Source organism: Anopheles darlingi, chromosome 2 (genome assembly GCF_943734745.1).
Source record: "Anopheles darlingi chromosome 2, idAnoDarlMG_H_01, whole genome shotgun sequence".
In the NCBI taxonomy this organism is placed as follows: Eukaryota; Metazoa; Arthropoda; class Insecta; order Diptera; family Culicidae; genus Anopheles; species Anopheles darlingi.
In genome coordinates this window covers 47,574,403-47,598,627 of record NC_064874.1, presented here as the reverse complement: position 1 = coordinate 47,598,627, position 24,225 = coordinate 47,574,403, and the positions used below count along the sequence as shown (strand labels likewise).

The 24,225-nt window shown below is 49.5% G+C and overlaps 4 protein-coding genes across 15 annotated transcripts in view; 2 read left to right on the top strand and 2 right to left on the bottom strand.

Annotated features, from left to right (window-relative positions):
* LOC125948283 (transcription initiation factor TFIID subunit 1-like) overlaps positions 1–24,225 on the bottom strand; it is a 294,308-nt gene that overhangs the window by 12,134 nt on the left and 257,949 nt on the right. The window contains exons 1-2 of one of the 12 annotated variants that reach the window (XM_049674202.1): positions 17,199–17,279; positions 15,777–16,372 (exon numbers count right to left, since the gene is read on the bottom strand). The exons of 3 other annotated variants lie outside the window; for them this stretch is intronic. In XM_049674202.1, coding sequence (XP_049530159.1) covers positions 15,777–15,851 — 75 coding nt within the window. In that variant the 5' untranslated portion in view covers positions 15,852–16,372; positions 17,199–17,279. 8 more of the 12 variants (XM_049674199.1, XM_049674204.1, XM_049674201.1 and 5 more) reach the window with 8 other exon arrangements.
* LOC125948286 (THO complex subunit 1) lies at positions 17,413–19,813 on the top strand. The gene is made up of 2 exons (XM_049674216.1): positions 17,413–17,551; positions 17,618–19,813. Exons 1-2 carry the CDS (start codon positions 17,510–17,512, stop codon positions 19,718–19,720), a joined length of 2,145 nt encoding a protein of 714 aa, XP_049530173.1. The 5' UTR covers positions 17,413–17,509; the 3' UTR covers positions 19,721–19,813.
* On the top strand, positions 20,162–22,863 carry LOC125948291 (dipeptidase 3). Its single transcript, XM_049674225.1, has 2 exons — positions 20,162–21,213; positions 21,271–22,863. The coding sequence occupies exons 1-2, from the start codon at positions 20,404–20,406 to the stop codon at positions 21,790–21,792; spliced, it is 1,332 nt and encodes a 443-aa protein (XP_049530182.1). The 5' UTR covers positions 20,162–20,403; the 3' UTR covers positions 21,793–22,863.
* Positions 23,050–24,225, bottom strand: part of LOC125948288 (mucin-19) — a 14,075-nt gene continuing 12,899 nt past the window's right edge. Inside the window, exon 6 of the mRNA XM_049674220.1 lies at positions 23,050–24,225. This exon is cut by the window's right edge and continues 53 nt beyond it. Within this exon, the coding sequence (XP_049530177.1) occupies positions 23,562–24,225 (664 nt within the window). The 3' untranslated portion in view covers positions 23,050–23,561.

The following is a 24,225-nucleotide window of genomic DNA, read 5'->3' as shown; positions in this document are numbered from 1 at the left end:
GCCTCTCTGGAATCCTCCGTGGCATTCCGTGCTGACCGCGTGCACCATCGTGAGCAGTAGTGGGGGTAGTATTTCATTTTGTTTATCATCTTTAATGAACCACCTGTCGAGGCTGGGCATGGAATAATTAATAGCCAACGATGGCCTTCGCGCGATGCGCTGCTGGACCGTTGCTTATAATGCATACATTTCCCGCTCCGATCAGCATGATCACACAAACAAACGCTCTGACCTCGGCACAGCGCAACGTTATCACGCGCGAGATAGACAGGATGGTTGGGCTGTTTGGTCCATTATCACACATAAATCATTCGAAATCGATACTCCGTCAATAGCAGGGACCCTTTAGTGATAAGCGAAGATCCGCAACATCACAGCCGTCATCAACATCAACACGAGTCATGCTGACGACTACACCGGAAGGAGGAGAAGAGGTGGGGGCGGATCTTGCTCTACCTGGTGTGCGTAGGTGGACGAGAGTGGTTCCAGAAAGAATCCAGCAGCATAGCAAACCGAACACATACCGGTTCTCACCGCTAGCGTGAACCGGTGTACGTGTATCAGGCAGGCCAGGTAGGGGGGGGTGGTGGTGTGGTGATGGTGGTATAGGCAGACAGACCCGTTGTGTGCCCAGGTTGTACCCGTTGCGCACTCAGCCACCAGCCTTCTTCCTCTTGTGGCAGAAGCATGAAAAGTGTCATTTGAGGGGCGCGCAAAGAGCGATTCGCTGTCCCGATAGTGTTCGCCGTCTTTGGAGTTGTTGTTGTTGTTGTTTGCGCCACACCGTCGTCATCGTGGTCGTGTTCGTGGTGACTTGCCATCATTCCACAGCGCAAGCTAACGTCGTGACTTCTGCGACGCGCTTGGCGCTGGCTCTCTACTCTGACACCAGGCTGACGTCAACTCAACATTGCCTTTGGCCCCGCAGTCGGCGTCATTGTTGACCGTTCGTTCGTTTAGGGACAAAACACCTATCCATACACACACAGACACAGGCATGAGGTGGACAACACAATGATGATGAATCGTCCCACACACTGGAACACGGATTCAAGGACGTGACACTTTTGAACAGCTTACAGCAGAGTGGTGTTGCTTATGAACGAGCAAGAACCGCGCGCAGGGTCGGGAACTGGCAAAAATCTATGCTCCAAAACCAAAAGACCAACGCAGCAGTGTTGTGATGGACATGATGGTTAGTAATTCAATGCAAAAAGTTAACACAAACACACCACACACTACCTATTACAGTCTCGCAACATGATGATGATGATCGATGATGATGTGTTGTCCGAGAAACATGTGTTTTGTGGTGTTTCTAAAATTCAATTGAAATTCTACAATCTCACGCGATAAAACCTGAAGGAAGAGCCACGCTCGAGCGCTGATAAGTGAATGTGGGGCTTGAGACCTTGGGTGTTGATCGTAGGAAAGAAAAAACAAGCCGCAGACACACCCATCAGAGTAAACAACAAAACACAAAAAGTTGCCATGTCCGCGTCCGCGCATTCCTCCTTCCTACTGCACACACATATGCGCGCGCGCGCACTTACGCACGCACCTTACGATAAGCGCATTTGAGTTGTAATTGTCAAACAACAAAACATAACTATCGTACAGTCACAGTCCCCGGTTCAGTCCAGGTGCGAGGAATGCGTTACGTTTATGTTCGAGAATGGTGCCCCTTGGTTCGCTTGGATGGTTACGTGTCGATAGCACTATTGGGCTGGACTGGTGATGTTGTCCATACCATTCGATAGTAGGCTGTGGAGCGGTTGTTAGGCTGCCTCAATTCGCTACAACAGAGAGCTGCAAGAAGTTGAAGAAAATAATTCCATTCCAAAGCAAAGCCAGCGACATAATCCAGAGGCCCACCACCGCGGTTCCATAGACACCTTCCTCCACCCTTACCCATCATCGAGTCGCATTCGAAGGGAAATGGTCGAATTCCTTACGGTACAGCCCCAACCGAAGCACACTCTCATCAAGGTCGTCACCGGGGTTCGTACGATGTTGTGGTGGGAAAATAAATGGGGAGGAAGGAGCCTGGAAAGACGTCGAGCTCGGGCTAGCTAGCCCGATCTCTGTCTGTCTCTGGAGCTAGAGATAGAGAGAAGGGAAGCATTTTTCCGAATCCCCGACACACACACTCGGTGAATCCAATCCCGTAGCAAAATGTTGCGATCGCTCGGGCTCCCCCGAGTAAGAAGATGTTAATGGCCGCGCAATTTGTGTGCCGATTAACCGAGATCTTCACATACCATATACACACACACACCCCGGTAAAAGTGTAGCAAGGTGTGTGTGGTCTGTGGAATGCTGCTGCTGCTTCTGCAGATTGCAGTGCGTGGCATGTATACAGAGCAGAGCGCGCGAGCGAGCATCAACATATTATGCAGCGCGCCCAAACATCTCCATCCCCTGCTGGGATGCTAAGCGACGGACGGACTCTGGGACTGCGGGGTAATGGGCCAATGATTGCCGAATACGCTGGAAAATGTGTGTTACCAGCGGCACCACCAGCTTTTGTTCGTTCGAAGGCCAACACCAAACCAACGGTACCACCGTGATCGTGATCGTGATCGCGAGCACAACCAGCACAACATCTCTGCTTGCATCTGCTTCTTAACCACCATCGCGGCAATTCGGTTCGATTCTAGTTACCACCTCAAATGACTCAAATGTTGATAAGGGAATGTTCCGCCGGCAGACCGAATAAGGACCGAAACAAATGGAAACGTTATTCAAAAGACAACAACCAAAAAAATTATGAGTGAAAATATCTCCGAAAAACCTTCACTTTTTCACCACGGTTACTCAATGAACTGTCAAATCGGTTTCCATTAATCGCATAAATGACATCGAATCGGTGGGACATCGTGGCGATCGTGGCGTAACATGAAAAGCCTTTTTTTGGGGGGTTTTGGGCCCTGGTCTGGTCTGGCCACGGGGTGACTGCTGGTGGGGTTCATTAAGTGGCTCCCGCGAGCATCTTTGAAATATTTTTCAATGAAACACGCTCCTCCACTCCAGAGAGTTCCATTCAACCCTGCTTTTCCTCCTTCCCTTCATGTACCCCATCATCGTGGGACCAACGTTTTTACCTCATCATAAACGCAACGCCAGAGAGGACGCTTTGTGTGTTGAGACGAGGGAAAACGAATTTCGAACGGCAACACTGCAGGGGGAGAGAGATCATCTCCGCGAGGCGGTGGCTCAAGGTTGTGGAAACATGGTGATGATCGCCCCATCCAAAGGGGGAGGGGCAGCTTTCTTCTCACAGCTTCCACACTGCTGCGATGATGCAACTTGCAGCAGCAGCGCATAAAGCGCCACGACGATGCCATCACTCACGATGATCCACAAGCGCAGCCGCGAGTTGCCACAATTGGGGTACACAACCCGCAAGAAGTGCCATGCCGCACCAACAATTGGGAATAGAATGGATGGTAAGATAGAGTTCAGTTCGTTCGTTCGTTCATTCACTTCGCGACTTCGAGAGCGAATGTCTTGTCGGTGTCGGCCGCGGCCTTGAAGAACCCTCGGCGGCGCACAGCAGATGCGATCGCGGACCAACCAGCTATAGCAGCTGACATGGGCGGGGAGATTGCGGTAGTGAACATCAAAAGCTTGCTTCTCGGGAGCCGATCTCGACTCGACAGAGTGTTCGATTTCCGGTTTCCGGTCGGCTTAGGCGGCCCCCGCCGGCTGGGACCAGTGCGCCAGTAATTGGATTACGCCTAATTAATCTACGTTTGCACGCTCGAAGCGATCGTCGATCTGGAGCACCCTTTTTGCCCAGTTCGGACAGCCCCTGGGGTGGTTGTAGTGTGGCATCTTGTGTGAAGAGTACGAGTACATTTTTAGAGTTGGACTAGAAGTCCGAAAGGCCGGAATGATCTTTATTGGGAATGCTTAAAATCAGTTAGTGAACGAAATTTGAAGACATTTTTATCACTTTAGCAGTCTGTGCTGTGAAAGTTCTGTTTCAGGAGAAAGAGACTGTTTGTCGCTTGTAGTGCTTGAAAAGATTTCTCGATAAAACCCTTCGGCGTTTTATTAAGAGTCATTTGGAATTCGTACACACTATTCATTTCATAGCAGTGATCATAATGTGATGACATAGAAGATGCTATAAAACCTTGAGGGACACTTGCAGAAAGTGTTCTCAACTAGTTTTGGGTTCACTTTTGCCCATAAATACATTAGGAAGTTCTTGAATCAATAAAACATTCTCAATTATGAACAGGAAAAGAAGGTTTTCGCCACAAACGAGAGAATCGACTAGAAGATGTAAAGCGAAGAAGACAAAGCTCAAAAATTTGCAACAACCCAACTTCCTTACACAATAGTTAAAAACGTGCTTCGTGATGATAATTTACTTGCTTACATTGGAAGCGATCTTCATGACAATGAAGACTGTCAATGTGAAGCAAATAAGAATAGATCTTGGTATAAAATAGTCACTAAATATAATCAACAGAGAATCCCAATCCTAATGGATATTCAATGATCATAAGAAAGCATTATTATCATAGATAAGTCCCAAGATTCGACCGACATGCCTTTTTTGGTAAAATGTTTAACAAAATCATCTAGATTCCTGACGCTCCTACATTAAACTCGATTTTATCATTTAGGAATCGCATAAGTAGCTAGTGGAACATGATATAAAGAAACTAACATAGGTAAATGTTGGAGCAACATTGTAAAAAAAAGTGCGCATAGATTTTTAGCCGGAAAAAACAGGTCTCAAACTTACCCCCCGAGGTGTTAAACAGCACAGTAAAGTTATCTGTTTAGCACGATTCACGCTCGACCAATCGGTATCAAAGAGTTGTTTGATCTCACTTGACTGAAAACTCCCGTACTTCATCTGCTATAATCCAGCAGCTCATGGCTATCCACATTTAGAAGTCATACCGCTAAGAAGAGAATTTAGTTGAAGCCAGAAACCAGAAAAACCAGAAAATAGTTGTTGAAACAAACAACAAGGAAGGCGCCACTGGGGGCTCAAATTCATCCAAAGCATAGAAGTGTCCAAATAGAGAACAGATGCAACGCAAACAATGCTTTTAAGACATTATCACGGCGACTTTTTTGTCGCAAAACTAAAATTAAAACCCAAGCAACTCGCCTCATTACGTTCTCATAAAATGCAATCGAATCAAAAAATCAATCAACCACCATAATGGGGTTCTCGAAATCAATTGCAATCACTTGCAGCCAGCCATAGTCGTCTCGAAGGAAAGTGGAATAGGGAATTCCTACAACTTTGCACGACACAAAAAAGTGCTGTTCGTTCGATTTCAACGCACACCCGGAATACGTTCGTCCAGTACTGCAGTATTTGCTAGGCGCAGCAGTGTAACCATCGCTATCGATCGATCGAACACGGACACGGCGGGTATTATGTGGGGTTGGTGGTGGTAAATCTAGACCATCCGGAAAAATGGAAAAAAAAATCCAAGAAATAGAAAATCCGAACAAGCGCCAGCGAGGCCAGAGAGGAGGGTGAGCACGGCGTCGCCCGAATATCGATTATGCGGCGTAAACGTTCGTGGCATAATATTCCACCACGGAATACAGAAGACAGAAGCGCTGGCGCTAGCCGCTAGCCGGACGCATTATGCAACCAACATGGACCACCACCAAACGGACAAACGAGCGGTGCCGGATGACACCCAACGGAATGAAGTGTGTGCGTGCGCTTTACAATCCTAGTGTTTATTGCTATGTTAACCACTTGGCTGGCTCACGGGGAGACCCCGACCGTTGATGCGGTTGATTAGCTAACTTGGCGCGACTTGTGGCGCAGCTTGGCGCAATATGATGATGCGTTATGCCAAGGGTGGGGGGAGGGAGCTATAGCTAGTATGATAGTAGTAGCAAACGCGGACGCGCGATGCATGCTAATTGTTAGCGATCGTAATCAAACCGGGCAGTGCGGGGGCTGCAGAATCGAGAGGGAGTGTGTGCGCGCTTCCGAGTGATCCCGCCACCCGCCAAGGTGGCACTTTGTCAGCCTTTATTATGCAAAAAGAGGTGTTCGTTCCCCGGTACCCCGTCTGTCTGGAAGGCTATCGATCGATGTGCGGGTGCGGGTGTGTGTGTTTTGTGGTTTTTAGTTTGTGACATCCGCCAGCCAGGCCAAGGGTTTGCGCAGATGTCACAAAGTCAGGATGACACCGGAGATGCGCAAGCAAGGTTTGAACGACGACGACGACAGACGGTAGTAGCACGGTTGCGGTTTGTGTTGCGGATCTCAGAAACCGGTGTTTGTGACGTGTGTGATGAGCAACGATTTGTCAACTGCGCTATCCTCCCCATCGTGCATGATAATCTATAGCGTAAAAACCAGTAGCTCCTTGTAGCTCGGGGGGACGGGAACCACACAAGAGCATGTACGCTACTGACACACATCTGCCAGGGACAAGAAGAGACATTGGGGGCCCAACCGGTCGCCTCAATCATCGCGCTATTCGCAATGTGCACCGATGCAACTCATTAGTGTTGGCCTCGGAATGGATTGAATGAAAATGCTTTCATTTGAATTGATTGCACGCCTCCCCCGTCCCGGGGCGAAAGAGCCGTTTCGAGGACGCTGATCTGTGTCTCTCTTGGGTGCTGCAACGCGCCCTAGCTGTGGTTAATTAGCAGTAAGTAATTGGCGAACGATGCCAGCGTTTGATAAGGCCGGATGATAAGCATGTTGCGCTGGATTGTTCTCTGTTTGAATTTCGTTGTCAGTTGAGCAAAATGTTTCTTGTTTGTTTGTTTGCTTGTTTGTTTGTTGGTTGAATGTGAGTTACGTCGCACAGAGACCAACAAGCGTTCAGATTCTTCAAGGGCATTGGTACAGAGTGATAACGTGGCAGTTTATCATTATTCAGTCGCTTAATAAATGATTAGTAATAAGTCGCATGATTTTGACAAAGATTCAATCAATGTTTATGTGATCTGTTTGCTAGATCATAAGTGACTCACAAACAATAAAAATAAAAAACGTATAAACGGGTCAAAAATTGATGACAAAAGTATGTACTTGCACTTGATTAATTGTTAAATTGATGTAACAACGAATCAAGTCAAATCCGGTCCTCTTTCGGGAATAAAAAAAGGGAACCTAGAATGAAGATCAGTTAAACTTTCAGCAAAAAGATTAAACATAAAAATCATTCTTGAATGAATGCCCCCCTTCTTAGGAATCAGTAATGCGCTATTATCTCGCCACCGTTTTGTTAACCACCACTACTCGATTACTCCTGAAGACGTAATTACATCACGCAATCATTTTTGGATTAAATAATGTAAAATCTGCTAGCTTTTGGGAACATATAAATGATTACGTCCTCATGATATATCAGCCGACAAACGATATCACGAGGCCTCAGTTGCGGTGGCGTTGTTTGAGGCGCAGAATTCACACTCGATCGATTGTTATTCCTCGATCGAGTGTGTCTAACGGCACAGTTTTTACTTTATCTAAACTTTATCGAACAGTACTTGTGTTTTGTGTATTGAGTTTGAAGACCATTTTTAGAGTGGTAATTTTGGTTTACAACAGAGCTTAAGCGATGAAGGGTGTGTGATTTAGCAATGCTTTAAAATTTTACAGGCACGGTACCGAGAATCACTGAACAGTAAATATGTGTAATTTTTGACACATTTACCCATTATGTTTAATAACGTAGGACGAAAATGAGAGCTAAAATGTCTAACAAACCCTTGCGCGTGGCATGTTATTGTTCTTGATAACCAATTATAGGGTGTAATCATAAACAATAGCGAAAATAAAGTATTACAGATACTAAATTGTCACTTGAAAGTCACTGACATGCCTACCAAACATAAAACGAAAAGAGCACAAAACGAATTATGGTGCCACCGTTGTACAAAGAGGCGAAAGAACCTTCGGAGAACATTTGTGGTTGAAAATGAAAATATGCTAATGTCAGAATGTGTGTCTACGCCACTGATCTGATGATGCTCGGACGAGCTGAACTATATAAGCATAATCCGGCTAGCTTCAGCATCTGCTGCGTGAGCATACGGTACGAGTTTCGATTCTTAACGTGGCATCGAAGTTTCTTGACCTCTGTCACAGCAGCAGCAGCTCGCATGGCTCGTCGACCACAACGACGACGACGACGACGATCACGAGCGCGTCATCATCATCATCATCAGCATCTTCTTCTCCGCGCCTGGGCACACTATCCCCATACCCCATACTGGACCCCCATCGATGATGGTGTGGTCGCTGCGCTGCCAGTGCCAGTGTTAATGCGATTATGGCATACGAGCACGGACCTTCCCCAGCCCCTCGCTTCTTTCAGCTCAAAACCGCGTACATTCCTCCTCTTCTTATGTCTTCCTGCTGGTCTCGTTCTCGTTTTGCATTGCAAAGGCCGGCAAGGCGTGGGGTGGTGGTGGTGGTGTGTGAGGGGAGATATGATTTCTTTTCATTCTGGTCCTCGCTCACACAAGAGCAGCAGCAGCAGCAGCAGCAGCAGTTCCATCTTTGGGGCCAGAAATGGGCAAATGTTGGAGAGAATAAAAACCGCTCAAGAACCTCATTTCAGCTTCTCCGTCTTTCTTCTCCCCAAGGCACAAGGCGAATTGCTGTGAAGCTGAAAATGAAAATAGCACACACACACACGCACACTAACGAACGGGTTACACCCGCAGTGTTAGATGGTCCCGGGGGAGGCCAGCACCAAAGCCAAAACCGAACACACCGCGAAGAGACGCTCGATAGCCAAACAGCAGCGACCGATCGCGAGCCGCGTTGGTCCTCTCGCCGCTTCTTGGCTCGCGTCAGTCACCAGCACCAGCAGCAGCCACCCATATGGTGAACATATTTTGTTAAACGTCGTTTTTTTTGGTTTCAGTTCTTGTTTTTTTTCTACACGGATTCACCATTTCAGCAAAATCGAATCGTCCAACCCCCCGTCGTCGTCGTCATCGTGGTGGGGTGGCACGATCCTCGGGCCCTGATTGTGTGTTGGATTGGTGGTTTGAATGAATTGGTGTGTTCTCGCGAGGTTTCGTTCGTTTGGAAGTCAATCTTCAAAGCGCCCTCCATTGCAAGCGCGGAATCCGGAGCAACCGGGGAGTCCGGATGTGGTTTTAATTGAGCTGTTCGTTCGTACGCTGCACCGCGATGCAGCAATTGCACACACCCCGCGGCGTACATACTCGATGCTTGGGCGTGTATGTTTGCTTTATCAGATAAGCCATTGCGCGCGATTGGCACACTCGAGACGGACGGCGACGACGACGACGACGCCGGTCAATGCCAACACAGCCGCAAGGTTGAGAAGCTGCAAGCAATTGCAACGTTCTGTGCATTGTGCGCCACAGGCGATTGCGCGCGTGATTGCACGCAAACATATCATGGTGGCCTCATGGTGATTAGATAATTGCTCCCACTAATGATACGCATAGAACCTAGAATCACGTGCGTGCTCTTTCTCTCTCTCTGTCTCTCTCGCTGTCTTTTTAGCTGCATTTCGGAACACCTTCCCTTGATCGTCATGATCTGGCGCACCCTAACGTGCGGTGCGGGCTGCACTGCTTTTTACGAACTGCAATTTTAGACATTTTCTTGCGTTGCACTCGTGGTGTGCCATGATCGGGAAGGTGACGACCGATGAAAACTACAATGCTAGTATTACATTGTGCTCCATTTTTGATGCTTTTCCTTGGACACAAAAGCGCCAAATGAAAGGAACTGCAACATTCGACGAAAGATACGCAGCGACGGTAGCAACCACCCGTTAATTATCAAAATGAGACTGAAAGAATGTTGTTATCGTAATCGGGCACAGATAAGATGATTTTTTTTTTCAGATCCAAGTGGCCTTTATCCAATTCTGTTGGAAATTCGATTGAAACAACTGTCAAACTGTGCGCGATGCATGCCTCATCCATAGAATGGTATGTGCTTTTGAGAGTTTTAAAATAAAATTGCTATCGTGCAGTGGAGAGGACTAACATATCAAAGAAGAAGTATGTCGTCGAGAGAACTTCGGCTTTGATTTGTTCGAATGATGCTTCTGCAGAGGCTGTTGCCGTCTTTATGCAATTTTATGGCAACGAATTAAAGCCGAAATCAAAAGTGAAACAATACGTTGGCACAATCGGCCTATTGGTGTTGGTGTTTGCGCCACCGGCTTTTGACTACTTCCTGCTGCCAGATAATGTAGATAGCGGGTATTTTTTTTATGAGAGCCTAGCCATGATACGTGTTCCTGCGTGACATCGTGGGGTGTTTTGTTGCGTACCACACCTGAAGGAGGCTCTTGGCACTGGAGATACCGAAGGCGGAAGGCCGGACAGGAATGGTATGCCGATACCACCGCCGCCACCACTGGGCCCGTCTCGTTTACAATTCAGTCACGAATGACAAATAAATCCGGTAATGATGAGGGAAGCGAAGGTGCCATATGAAACCACAATCTCGGTCTCGGGTTACAAAGTAGCAATCTATTGAAGGTAATTACAATGTTTAGAAGCTTTCGGAGTACACCCATTGTATTAGCGAAATTAGCGACTCAGAAGACAAACACGCGTCACTTTATTGGTTGCTTTGATTAGAATCAGACTAGAATCCCGAGCGTGTTGCAACCAACGGTTTCTTTGTTTGAAAGAAGCGTTACTGCGTTGCATATACTCGCCGCAACTCGACGTCTACTATGATAGCTTGAAAGAAAGCAGAAGTTTAAACCATCCAAAACCCATTCCAGCACGTTCACCATCTGGTCTCTTCAAGGGGCCACGAAAAACGCGTCTTTAAATGGAGCGCATTGCATGCTGATGTCATGTGGTGGTCTGTAGTGGGTCTGCCGCTGCTGCTATTGCTGCAACGTACCGCATGACGTAATGGCGCGTGTGTATATTGTAGTAGGAGGCCATCACGTCGCGGCACGAAAGGCATTTAAAGGCGACACTTTAGAGCGCGATCGCGCTCTCTAAGCTCTAAGCCTCGCGCGCTCGGACACCGTTCAAGTGGCGAGACCAAACCAAAAAAAAGAAAACTTCAAATAAGCGCCAAACATATATTATTATTCCTACAGCACCCTTCCACCACAAATACACCCGCACGGACACATTGATCAGGATCAGAGGAGCCAAATGATGGCCAAATCATTCGGACGGACCCCCTGGGGGAGATATTGTATTGGATCAGTCGATGAGTCGGTCATGTCGTGCTCCTCCCGTTTGGAAAGCGAGTTGGCGTGTCAAGACGTGACTCACTGGCTAACTGGGCGACTTACAGAATCCGTCACCGTCGTCTTTGTGATGCGGGTAAAGTCTTGGCTAGGCAAGCAGGAGAAGGCCAATAAACAATCTGCTAGCCGAGGATGAAACCGCCGAAGGCATAAATCGACCATTTGCGGTGACTCATCATATCTCTCTCTCTCCCCCGCCGGTACCAGCAGCTTCAAGTGCTAGACTTGATTGTGTTCTTGGTTCTGTTCTGGAGAACGCGCCCCGACGTAACGCGGAAGTGTCTCGACGACGATGCAAATTGTTCCGTGGCGTATCAAGGCAGAGACAGAGAACCAACGGGGCCACAGGCCATACCACAACAGTGGCGACAGGCAGTTTGCGGCGATGTCAAGGAAAAAGCATTTACGATCGTGATCGTGCTGAGAGTACGTGTAGCACCCCTCCATCCAGTTCGAGTTCTTTGTCATTTGTCTCCCTTCGTCGTCTCGTTGAAATGTAAGCGCAGTAATGCATTTAGAAAGGGGTATAAGAAAGGGGCTGGGGGCAATGGAATGCACATAGGGAGGATGGCCATTTATACACATGCATTGCAGCAGCACCAGCGCGTGATCTTTGCGACGGACCATTGCAGCAACGGGCGGCGGGGTCAAAACGCGCAAGGGGTGCTCCGAAGGCCGAAGATTTGTCTGATGGCGCGACGGGAGGCGCCGTCGAGCGTGTTTATCTCGGGACACCAGCAACGCCATCCATCGCCGGTTGGTATGCCGGAAAGTGACTTCATGATAAGCGCTGCTCGCTATGGCCTCAGTCAGCTCCGAGACCGAGACCTTCATTGTGGTCCCGGTTGGGCATTGGCCAACTGATAAGCTACGGGGTCACATAGCGGGAGTGACCGAACGGCGATCGCAACCCGTGGCAAAGACAAGGTCTTTGCCTTCGCCTCGATCATAGAGCCAACGAGACAACAAAGAAAGGAACGCACCTTCTATGCCCGCCGGGCGTGCGGTGCGGCTTCTATCGGCGGCGTGGAGAAAGTTTGACCGACCAACGGACAGACTGACTGACCGGGGGTCTACTTCCTGACCGACCGACCGATCGACCGACCGGTGGGTGGGTTGAGAAAGTGGAAAGATTATTATACAACCAACTAGTAGGCGGAAATGAACGAAGGAAGAGGCAGGGTCCATTCCATTTCTGGGACTTCTGAGCCCAAGGAGCGGTGCATCACGCATCGGGCGTACGTTATGGTCATTTTGATGGGTGTGCGGTCACACCAGGCCAGCACAAGGGCCAGGGCACTATAGCGTGTGGTGGCAGCTCATGGCGGCAGCGGCGGCGACGGATGCGTTTCAAACAGACAGACAGAGGGGCAGCGACCAAGCACGCCTACGTAACAGAAAAAGGAACGACCTCTGCTCGCGACGCGTCATTAGTCATGGTTTTTGGTGTCGGATTTGTGCATTTTTGTGTGTTGGAGGATTGCATGGAAGTGGGCCAAACTTGGGCGATAAACCTGGGGAAGGACCCTCCCGGGAGGGCTCTTGTAGGAGTACGGTTAAAGCTGAAACTGTTGTCCCAAAGCATCAGCAATGGAGTTCCTGTTTGATCGATTCCATGGATCCATCGTTCCATCTTATATTTTTGATATCCGGGAATTCACTTATGAAATTCAATGACAAAAGTGAGGAAACACTGTTTTTGCGTTAGAAAAATAATATCCCATAGTAGAAACAAGCTTCATGTGCTTTTGATCTGCATTTAAATTCAACGTGACATCAGCAAACAAAAGGAAAAACACTTCATATTCAAACAAAACGTTGCCCTTAAATAATCGTGGTATCTACAGCGCGACATCAGTAAGTCATCGTTAAAGATATGTGACCATTATTGCTGATATTTAATAAAAAAATGGTGGAGACTATGTGATCTAGGTGACAAAATATTATGGCCTCAATTATTTGATATGGACATTCGAGCTGTGAAAACGCAGAATCTACTGCTACTTTCTGAAATCCTCTATATAACTCTGATGTACGGGAGGCTTTAAAATGCAGACGCAACACCCATCTGCTGGCTTTTGAGGAGGGGCTTTAAACAGAGTTGTAAATAATCGATAGCGGAATATATTTAAAGCATGGAAATGGTTGCTGTATACGTCGCAGAGAGACAGTGTTCTGGAGGGTGTTACAACAATGACACTGTGACTTCCTGCAAAGCATAGAGAGCTGCTACTATCAAAATCCATAATTTTGTCAATCAAAATCAATTGTTGCAGTAAGAGACCGGTCTCACCATCATCATCATCATCATCATTGCCTTGAATTCTCTGCTGTCAGGTTAATTCTTTTGTCTTGCTTGCTTTGTATGCAAACTACTAATAATATTTCCTTCATCCAGCGTAGAAATACAGCGTAGAAATGTAAGTTCCACTACATTCTTATTCGTAACATGGTTATGAAAAGCAGCACTACAAGATGCAAGACTAGAATAGAAAATCCTAGAAACTCTGTTCTATTTTCTGTTTTTATCAGTGAATGAAAGCCGAATAAAAAACTCGAAACATAAAGGTCATTACGGAAAGATTGTAAAGACTTGGAAATGTATGAGTGGCTTGATATTTAAATGTTATCAATCTAGCTGAATTACTCAGCAAGAAACATGATAAAAAAGACCTAAAATTCCGCAAACGGTTCAAACTAGACACATGTTCTGGTAGGATACGAATAAGAAGCCCCAACAAAAACCATACTAAATGTAATGTATCCTGCCAGCGACCATCACGGATTGAAACACGCGAAAAAAAGAAGACCGAAGTGAATAATGTATGCGACAGACACACACACACACACACACTCACGAGAGATACACGTGTTCTTCAATCAGAATCGGCGCTTCACGGGACCGCAAGCGCACGACTCTCGACGCCAACTTGTACCGGTGGAAAACTGGTGGAAAACTTCACGAAAAACGAAGAAGAAAACGAATCGAGACGGGCGTTCCCGAGTACGCCACGTTGGCCGGATGTGGATATCAACAACCGGCACCCCGGCTCTCGTCCCGAAGTATGTTATGTCCCCGGGAAAGCTCTCTTTGCCACGACGTCGTCGTCGTTGTCGTGGTCGGTGAAAAAGTAATGCCGGTCGGATGTCCGGAGTATGCTGGGCTGGGCTGTGCCGTGGCATGCGCGTGAGCATCCATCCAGAGGCTCACCTCTACCCCATGGCAGCCTGCCTCCACCCAGTGCACCGGCACTCCCACAAGAAAATGAGGTCAACCGCCGTCTGGCTTCGCCGAGTGGGGTGAAAAACCGGCAAATCCAGACCGGCCGGCTCACTAACACACATGCACGAACCGTTACTACTGCACGCACCAGGAGTGGATGTGGCTGGCGCCACACCAGCAGCAACGAACCCGAGAATCGATCCGCCACCCCTTCCCCGAGCGGAAGTCGGAAGGAAGAGACGCAGCTCCCGAACTCCGATTTTCCTTTTTCTCGTCGCTTCATTCCCGGGTAGGTCGGGGTGGGGAATGGAATGCGGATCCATTGATTTATTCATCGTCAATCAATTGGAAATTAATTAAGGTCGACCAGGTCTTCGGGAGTCGATGGTTGGCATGCTTGGTAGGCATTGTGATGGGATGCAGCCCCTTCCGTGACACGGGCATAGAACGGGTTTTCTGGTGGTTCGCACTTGCCTCTACTACATGCAAAACACATTTTTATTGCCGCTACCGCGCCCGTCACTCGGGGGAAACTCGGTTGCTCGATTGGAAAAATGTAACCCAACACCCCCCACGGGGATAAGCCTACTATGGAGACGACGGTTGTATGCCGCCTAGTGTCTGCTGCTGGCTACGTCGCTCGCTACGCTACGTCGGGATAGAGGGGTTGCTTGCAATTAATTTCAACAATTTCCATGCCAACTTGATCCCGCCGCCGCCCGCCGTGCACACTCAACCCAAAGGGTGCACTCTCAAGAGTGCATCAAGCAGCACACAAGCGAAGGGTGCGGAATCACATAGTATGCAAATGTTTCTGAGAAACCGGCTTACAAGGCACTCTCTTGGCAGGGTCGGTAATACAATACACCTCGTGGTTTTCATACCGCGCATGAGTCATCAAACCGGTCAAAAGACTGGGCGAAACTGGCGTGTAAAATATTTTCAAATCATCTCTAGTGTCTAGTGTGCCCTGCCGTTTGGTTACTAATTACGTTTCGCAGTAGAAATGCTTCAGCATGACACCATCACCGGCGATGACTCAGTAGAGTAGAGACAACTCCCGGATGGTGCCACAGAATCTGCCAGCTAATTTCCGGTCTTGGTTGGGTCCCGGGCAAAGAGCGAGATACGTTTATTTGCGAATGGCATGCATGTGGGTTCGGGAAACTGATAACGGTTCGAACATTGTTAGCAAACCAGAACAACAACCTCCGGAGTCGACCGATATGATGGGTCAACAGCTTGGTCAGGGGCTGTGTTGGCGCTTGAAACGTGCTACGAAGAAGAAGACACACCCTTCCTCCCCGCACTACACTTACCTCTTCGAATTTTTCCTTCATCTCCGCCCGCTCCTCCACCGACAGACTCTTGTGCGCATTTCGAAATGAAGCCATTGTTGTTGTATCACTGCTGCTGCTGTTGCTGCTGTTGTTGTTGCTCTAGCGCGTGGCCAGGAAAGCTCTCACGACGTTGCCCCACAGATGCCCCGGAGGGGGTTTTTTCGTGGATTTTCACCAAAAATTGGTTACTGAACTGAATGAAATTCACGCGCCACAGTGCCACAAGAGGCTCGGCCTTCCGTTTTCCTTACACGCCTTTTCCCTTGGAGCACGCAATCAACACAAAACCAACAACTGTGATCTGAGCAGCCAGCCCCACAAAAGCACGTGCGCGTAAAGGGAAACAATATCGGTGTACACTACTTGCACTTGTTACTCCAGGCAACGGTAACCACTCTCACGTTGACGACACACGCTTCCCGGCCAACTTCGGCTTCACATTCACGGCTGCTGTCGCGGCGGAATTTCGGAATCTTGCACTTTTTTTGCACACCACGCAGGATAGGGGTGGGGTAGGGGGGTTGGTGCACCTTCACTCCTCGAAGCACCAATCAACAAACGGCGATAACCTGCTGCTGGCCAAGGGTGAGAGAATGCAAATACATTGAAAACAACTTTGGATGATGATTGCGTGCGTGTCTCGCAACAGCCTCCTACTAACTAAAGTGCCGTGATTGATTTTGTTGTTGTAGTCGTCGTCGAGGCGTCGAGGCGTCGGCGTCTTGTGATTCAACTGAATGCCATTCCATTTAACCCCGCGCGCTTATGGAGATGATCGGGAGTGGGGTCCAAAGGGAGAGGGGGGATGTTGAGTCAAGATTCTTGGTCGGACACCCCGGGAGATGTACCGTGGCCGAGAACGGGACAGCGCTAGCGTACGTTCTATCTCTGCTCAATGAATGATGATGATCATCATCATCTTCGCACTTCCTTCGCACGAACACCAGCGCACGTTGTTTGGTTTGAATTTGTGGGGGATGGGGGACTGAAAGAAAGAAATCTTCTCCAGTCGCTGGCCGCTGGAGGGGCTATGTCCGGCTGGGGTTCTAGAATCTCCTACCCAGGGGGTGACCGGGCTGGAGTTGAACGGTTTTGAAGTTGACCTCCGACCTCCCCGAAGCGTCTTTCACGTAAATCTTTCACGAATCTCTCCTGCTACCTTCTCCAGCGTGTGATGTCGATATCGGGGAAATCGGGTTTCGTACACTAAAAGTGTTGCACAAAAAACGGCGTACACAACAAGAGAGGAAAAACGTAGAACAACAATAATGCTGGAAGAAACGCGCACGCTGGAGGTGGTGGGTTAGAACTAGAACGGGAAAGGGGGGAAAGACCGGATTCTTGCTAGCGGCTTCTCGTGCCTGGTAAACGGTGGCTGAGACGAAACACTTTTACACAAACCTCGTTGTGGCCTGGACCTCTTCGAGTTAAATCTTCGAGACTCGATCAAACAACTACGGCGAACCACAAGCGGCAAAATTGTACAAAAATCTGCCCATAGAGAACAAGAAAACTGTCTCTGCAGCAGAATTGTCTCTGCAGCAACTTTCGAATTTCGCCCAGAACTGCAGAAAGCGTTACAGAAAAGAGTTACACAAAAGCGTTACGGGGTACTCGGCCGTGTTTACATTCCCGCGCCGCGACAACAATTTTTGGAGTTTTTCAGATAAAAGGTGCAATTTTAGTATCTGTTCTAGCGAAAAGGCTAGAAAATGAGTTCGTCAAACTTTCTCGTGTTGCTGGAAACGTTCACCGTAAGTGCGTCGAGCAAAATTGCCGGAAACGCTTCTCCAACCGGGTTCGTTTTTCTCTTTCCGCAGGAATCTCTAAAACGCGCGTTCAAGGATAACGATATCGAGTTGCTGAAGGCAGATTACGATGCGGTCCGTGCCACCGATAAGAAGACAGCTCTGCACCAGGCCTTCCGCGATATGCTGCTCACGCTCACGGAGGACATACCGGCTATCGAGGCATTCATAAACTTCGCAGTCGCCTCCTGCCGGAAGGACATGACGATGGCCACGATGCCGGTGGTGCTGCTGGGCGATTGCTTTGATGCGGTCACGCTGGACCGGGCGGAGCAGATTTTCACGTACGTGGAGAACAATGTGGCCACCTGGAAGGAGGAGTTCTTCTTTACGGCCTGCAAACACAATCTACTCCGTATGTGCAACGATCTGCTACGCCGGTTGTCCCGCTCCCAGAACACGGTCTTCTGCGGGCGGATACTGCTGTTTCTGGCCAAGTTCTTCCCCTTTTCCGAGCGCAGCGGACTGAACATCATCTCCGAGTTCAATCTGGAAAACATCACCGAGTACGGTATGGAGGGTAACGAGACGACGTTAGACCAGCTAACCAGCGGTAACGGTGCGACCGATGAAACCGAGGGGACCGAGAAGGAAACGGAGGAGAACAAGCTCAAGATCGACTACAATTTGTACTGCAAATTTTGGGCACTGCAGGACTTTTTCCGCAACCCGAACCAGTGCTACAACAAAGTCCAGTGGAAAACCTTCGCCACACATGCCGGTAGCGTCCTGTCGGCGTTCAGTAGCTTCAAGCTGGAGGAACACCGTTCGAGCACGGGCAGTGCAAAGCTGACGGAGGGAGGCACATCGAGCTCGGATTGCCCACCGATGGACGTGGATCAAATCCGGGAGGCCGGTCACTTCTTTGCCAAGTTTCTCACCAATCCGAAGCTCCTTTCGCTGCAGCTTTCCGATTCCAACTTTCGGCGTTCGGTGTTGGTGCAGTTTCTGATTCTGTTTCAGTATCTTAACTCCACCGTCAAGTTTAAGGCCGATGCGCACGTTCTCACACAGGCGCAGAGCGATTGGCTGAAGGAAACGGAAACGCTCGTCTACCGGTTGCTGGAGGAATCGCCACCGAATGGGAAGAAATTTGCCGAAACCGTGCGCCATATGCTGACACGCGAGGAACTGTGGAACAGCTGGAAGAACGAGGGATGCAAGGAATTCAAACGACCGGAAGCGGTGCTTGATGATGGTGCACCGGCCTCCGGAACAGGTACAACGACTTCAACCGGTACCGGTGCCGCGGCACAAACCGTTGGCTCATCTTCGTCCAGCGGCTCCTCTAGCACAGCCACATCCGGCCGTCCGCCAGCGAAGCGTCCTAGACGCCCGTTGGGCGATCTTATAAGGGATGCGACACGCCAGGGCAAGTTCTTCATGGGCAATCCGGAAATTACCCGCCTATGGAACGTTTGCCCGGACAATTTACAGGCTTGTAAGGGTACGGACCGGAACTTCTTGCCGTCCCTGGAAACGTATCTGGAAAATCCGAAAGAGAAGCAAGATCCCTCGTTCGAATGGCGTGCGTTGCGGTTGCTCGCCCGCCAATCGCCGCATTTCTTCACACTTTTCAATGCTCCCTCGTACAAGGTGTCGGATTATCTCGAGAGTGTACGCAAGAAGATCCAGAAGGACAAGCTGGACGTGAAGCTAGAGAGTGCGATGCAAGACGCGGAAGCAGCGGCACCGTGCGTTGAGCAGGCGGAGGCCGAAGGTGAAGGGCTGGTCGGTGATGAGGAGCACGAGCAGATGGATTCGGAGTTGCTGAAGACGGATCAGTTAACGCCGGAGGACAAGAACACACACAAAACGCTATCGGTAAGCAAAGAGCAGTTGGCCGAGCTAGCACCGAGCATTGGCAAGGATTGGAAGAAGCTGGCCACCAAGCTCGGGTACAGTGCGGACGAGATACAGTATTTCGAGTCGGAGAACGGTACGATAACGGAGCAGTGCTGTCATCTGCTGACGCTCTGGTTCGATGACGATATGGATGCGAGCTTGGACAACTTGGCATACATTCTGGAGGGGCTGGAACTGGTGGCGGCGGCCGATGCCGTGAAGCAAATGATTACACTACTAAGTGACAAAGTGGAAGAAGTGTCCGAGTGAGCGCGATCGCTCTCGGGGCTCTCGAACCGTGGCCGTGTTCTTTTAATTTTCAGAAAAACTTACTAATAAATGCATTTTCTACGTCTGTACAAAACTTAATTTTCAAGTGTTTTATCTTCATCCACTGCAGTTCTGGATTGACCAAGTAAATTTAAAAAAAAATAATCAATGCGATCTGGAACAAGAACCTATCCTGGAACAAAATGGTTGGTTCATTTGATTAACATCCTGTTTCCAAACTTTAATCTAGATTATCTGGAGTATCTTTCATCCAAAATCGTTACAAAATGTGTCTTTCAATATTTTTTGAAACACATTGATATACAAATGGCTCTTGTTCCTTTCGCCAATCCATTATCTCGCATATCCTTCCATGTCCTTTGTGCGCATGTGCGCCGGAAGCCACGGCCAGAGCAGCACAAAGACAGTTTAACTTTCATCGCAGTTTCGACGGAAAAAGTGAAATTCCTATGTCGTGCGGACAACGTTAAAGTGTACGAAACACCGTTCCACGCGGGACACATAGCCATAGCCGGATATGGCTCGTTAGTGATTGGCAAGGGCGAATATTTGGTATACTAGCGGGGCGGGAAGGGGCACCCCATCCCACTGATTGTGTCGTGTTCCAGCTGCGACAACAAAGGGGTTGTAACAACAACAACAAGGACAACAACAGGAGCAGCATGAATACCGCGACCATGCCGAACCACGACTTCATGGAGCTACATCCGGTCCATCAACATCCGGCCGGATGCAAGCAGCACTGTTTCGTGTTTACCGAGATCGCGGACATCGAGCTACCGCCCGAAATCACCAAGTACCCGGAGAAGATTAAGAACGGCAGCATTCACTCGTACACTAAGGACAGCATCTCGCCTCCACCGCCGAAGCTGGGCAAGGAGCGTCGGAATCGCAAGATAATTGCTCTCGTCTCGGGGCTGCTGGTGTGCGTGGCACTGGCCGCTGGTATTCCGCTCGGTTTGCAGCTACGCTCGTCCTCCCTGCTGGAGGCCCGGTTGGCATTCATCCGGCGGCTGCTCGTCGAGTCACCGCTTGTCGAGGGCTACTGGGCACCACCGATGGGGGCCAACTTTAGCAAAAGCTTCGCGGAAGTAAAAAGCGGTATGGTGGGGGCACTACTGTGGCCCATAGCGGTCCCATGTGCCGCCCAGTACCTGGACGCGGTGCAGCTGACCCTCGAGGGTCTGGACGATGCACGCCGTCTGGTCAGTAAGAACGGGGACATGGCGGTCGTCGAGAATGCGGACGAAATGGAACAGGCGCATACGGAGGGTAAGCTGGCGATACTGTTCGGGCTCGAGGGTGGCCATACGCTCGGTTCCAGTTTGGCCGTACTACGATCGATGTATTCGCTCGGTGCGCGCTTTGTTTCGCTCACCGGTGTCGGCTGCACGACCCCGTGGGCCAGTGCCTCGATTCGGAACGATTTCTTCGACGAAAACCTTCCCTCCACGTTGACCAACTTTGGCGAGGTAAGTCGAGATCCAGTAGGGAGTGTCAAGTTGCTAAATTTCGTACGTACATTACAGATCGTTATCCAGGAGATGAACCGGTTGGGCATGCTGGTCGAGATTTCGCGCCTTTCCGAACCCGCCATGATGGTTGCACTGAATGTGGCCAAAGCGCCGCTGCTGCTCTCGAACGCACTGCCCTCATCGATGGCATGCAACGGTACGACGGCCGCCGTACCGGACCACATCCTGAGTGCCCTCTCGCAGAATGGTGGCGTGCTGATGCTGAACGTGGAACGGTGCGGTGATAAGCCGATGTCACTGAAGGATGCAATCACGGCCATCAACTACATCCGTGCGATTGCTGGCGTCGACCACGTGGGGCTGAGCGGATCGCCCAAGAATTATCCCCTTCTGCTCGCCGAACTAGCCCGTGACCGATTGTGGGGCTCGGTCGCCATCAAGAAGCTGGTTGGTGGGAACATCGTGCGGGTACTGCGGGAAGTCGAAACGAACCGGAACCGATTACCACTGTCCGAGGACTGGATACCGCTGGAAGCCATCGAAGGCAATGCCTACTGTCGGTATCCGGAAACATAAGCCGACAGCGGTTCGGTGGAGATGGCGGCGGTCACTTTACTTTCTACTGCCGTGTATCTTTGGCATTGAACATGCGGGGGGAAACCAAAGTACGAGTATTACAAGTATTATTATTATTATCTTCCACGTAGACACAGAATTAGGCAAACATACATTCACACGGACATCGACACACACACATATACACACCCTCTTACAAACAGCTGGACAAAAGGAAGGGGGAGACCACTTGGCGACAGGACGGTGGAAGGCTACAAATAGGAGCAGAAGTAAGATAAGTAGAAAGCTATAGTAGTACATGAAATCAGCGAGCAGCCGATCATTCGAGGATTGGGCCATTCCTATCGGCCCCGTTGTAGTTAATGTGTTAATAGTGCAAAATAGTAAGAAAATCGAAGCGAAGACAAACCCTTATCGCATATCAACTTGATTCACCCTTGAGCAGCGAATCCGATCGTCTGGAACTCTCCTAGGGCCTAGGGGTTCCAGAGCTATTTACTTATTTTCTTGGCGTAATATTGTTGTCCAGCGTTACTGTCACGCTATCACCAAAACGGAACCTGCAGACGGTTCACGTGGAAAGCGCGGGTGGTGACTTGTGTTAGATGAAAGCGCCTATGCGGAGGACGAAACATGCGAGCAAGAGTCACGGCATGCCACGAATTCCGTGTATCCGTGAGATAGGAGGGATTGAGGTCGGCGCTACGATTCAGGGATAGTGATCGGATCTGGTTCCGATGGTATGTTGTAGTCATAGGGCCCGACATTCCCAGAGTTTAGCCTTTTGTTAGTCTACTTGATTCCAGGGTCTTGTTTGTCATGAAATACGAAAAGTACAGATTAGCTTCGTCCTATCTTTTCATTTTCATCACAGTCACCATTGATAGTAAACGTATTAGCGTCTTGGTGGTATTCGTCCTAATGTTGGTAGTATTCATGAAGGTTTTTAGTTTGACAATACCGACCACTACCAGACAGCTACGTCATGCCAAACACTACTTTTTACCGATTTCTGCACGGAACAAGACTCTGGGAATAGGGTTCATGGATTGGTGACGGAAGTCGAACCACATGGGGATACGGTGGTGGAATAGGATCAATTACATTGCTTCCGTTTGTGGTGCTGTAGCGGTAGCGGCGACCAGCTGCACATTACAAATACTCCTCATTCCGCTACAACCGTGCAGCCAAGAAGAAGGCTCACAAGAGAATGCGCCGTAGTGTTACTCCAATAAAGAGAATTAATCGAAGCCTATTGTTGTTGTTGTATCTGCATGATTTACTTTTATTAATTTTACACCACAAACACACAAGAGTACATCAATTTGAACATCGTTCGCGTCGCATTGTCCTGTGTCACACACAGCCATTTCTCGGGAATTGGGGGATAGGCGGGGACAGGCAGGATATAGGCCACCCAGCCATCCATCCAGCATACACACGTTAATAGAAGCATTTGGTTGTGATTATCATTTCATTTCGGGTTGGTACGGTTAGCACATGATGCGGTTTTCCGAATGACCATTCCAATGGTTAGGGGCCTGTTGGTGGCTGCGGTGATTCGGATCTAACTTTAACCGACATCTGTTTCTACCGCACCGGATGCAGCCATCCGCCTTTCACGTTATATCGTATCAAAACCGGGTAAGGGGCAAGCGGATGATTAGTGGTATCAAATATGGCGTCATATCAAAAGAGGACTTCGTAGAGTATAGTTTAAAGAACGGAAAATTTAGGAATGGGATGCCAGCCCACCAACCGGCTGTGTCTCAGTATCGTCGCATCGTCGAGGTCGAGGCCTTCGGTTTCGGTTTCGGTTTGTTGTGCAGCATCGTCGCACACTTGGGAATGTGGCGATCGGCGGCGGTCTGATTGAAACGACGCGAACAGTGCGGACACTGCACGTAGTCCGGATTCTCGGACGGTGGGGGCGGTGGCAGATCCGACAGCTTGCCTCCCTTGGCCAGATGCGCCTTCAGTTCCTTCGCCGCTCGGATAGTGGCGATAAACTCCTCGTGCTTCTTGCGCCAGTTGTTCGGTTTGCCAGCTCCTCCTGCGCCCGATTGCTGCTGACTAGATTGCTTCCGGGCGGCACCGGCACCGGCACCCTTGCCCCTGGCCTTTAGGACATACTTTTCCGCCTCCGTTCCCGCCACCCGCTGCTTCGTCACGTCGAACACCTTGCGCTTTTTCGCCTTCGTCTTCTGGCAGATCGTTCGGTGCTTCTCGATACGATCGTCGGCAAAGTTACGGCTACAGATGTCACACCGAGCGAGACCTTCGGGCACTGGACCATCGGGCAGCGCCCCTCCTGCAGAGCCTGGGGCCGAACTGGTGGCGGTCAGCATCGTGCTCGAACGTTCCGTAGGGGTGGACGATACACGGCGCACCGAACCGGCCGAGCTGGCTGGACTGGGCTGCGTGACGGCACGG

Coding starts and splice junctions, on each gene's coding strand:
- LOC125948286 (XM_049674216.1), top strand. CDS start 17,510: ATGAGTTCGTCAAACTTTCTCGTGTTGCTGGAAACGTTCACC. Junction 17,552..17,617: donor TGTTGCTGGAAACGTTCACC/GTAAGTGCGTCG, acceptor CTCTTTCCGCAG/GAATCTCTAAAACGCGCGTT.
- LOC125948291 (XM_049674225.1), top strand. CDS start 20,404: ATGAATACCGCGACCATGCCGAACCACGACTTCATGGAGCTACATCCG. Junction 21,214..21,270: donor CGTTGACCAACTTTGGCGAG/GTAAGTCGAGAT, acceptor CGTACATTACAG/ATCGTTATCCAGGAGATGAA.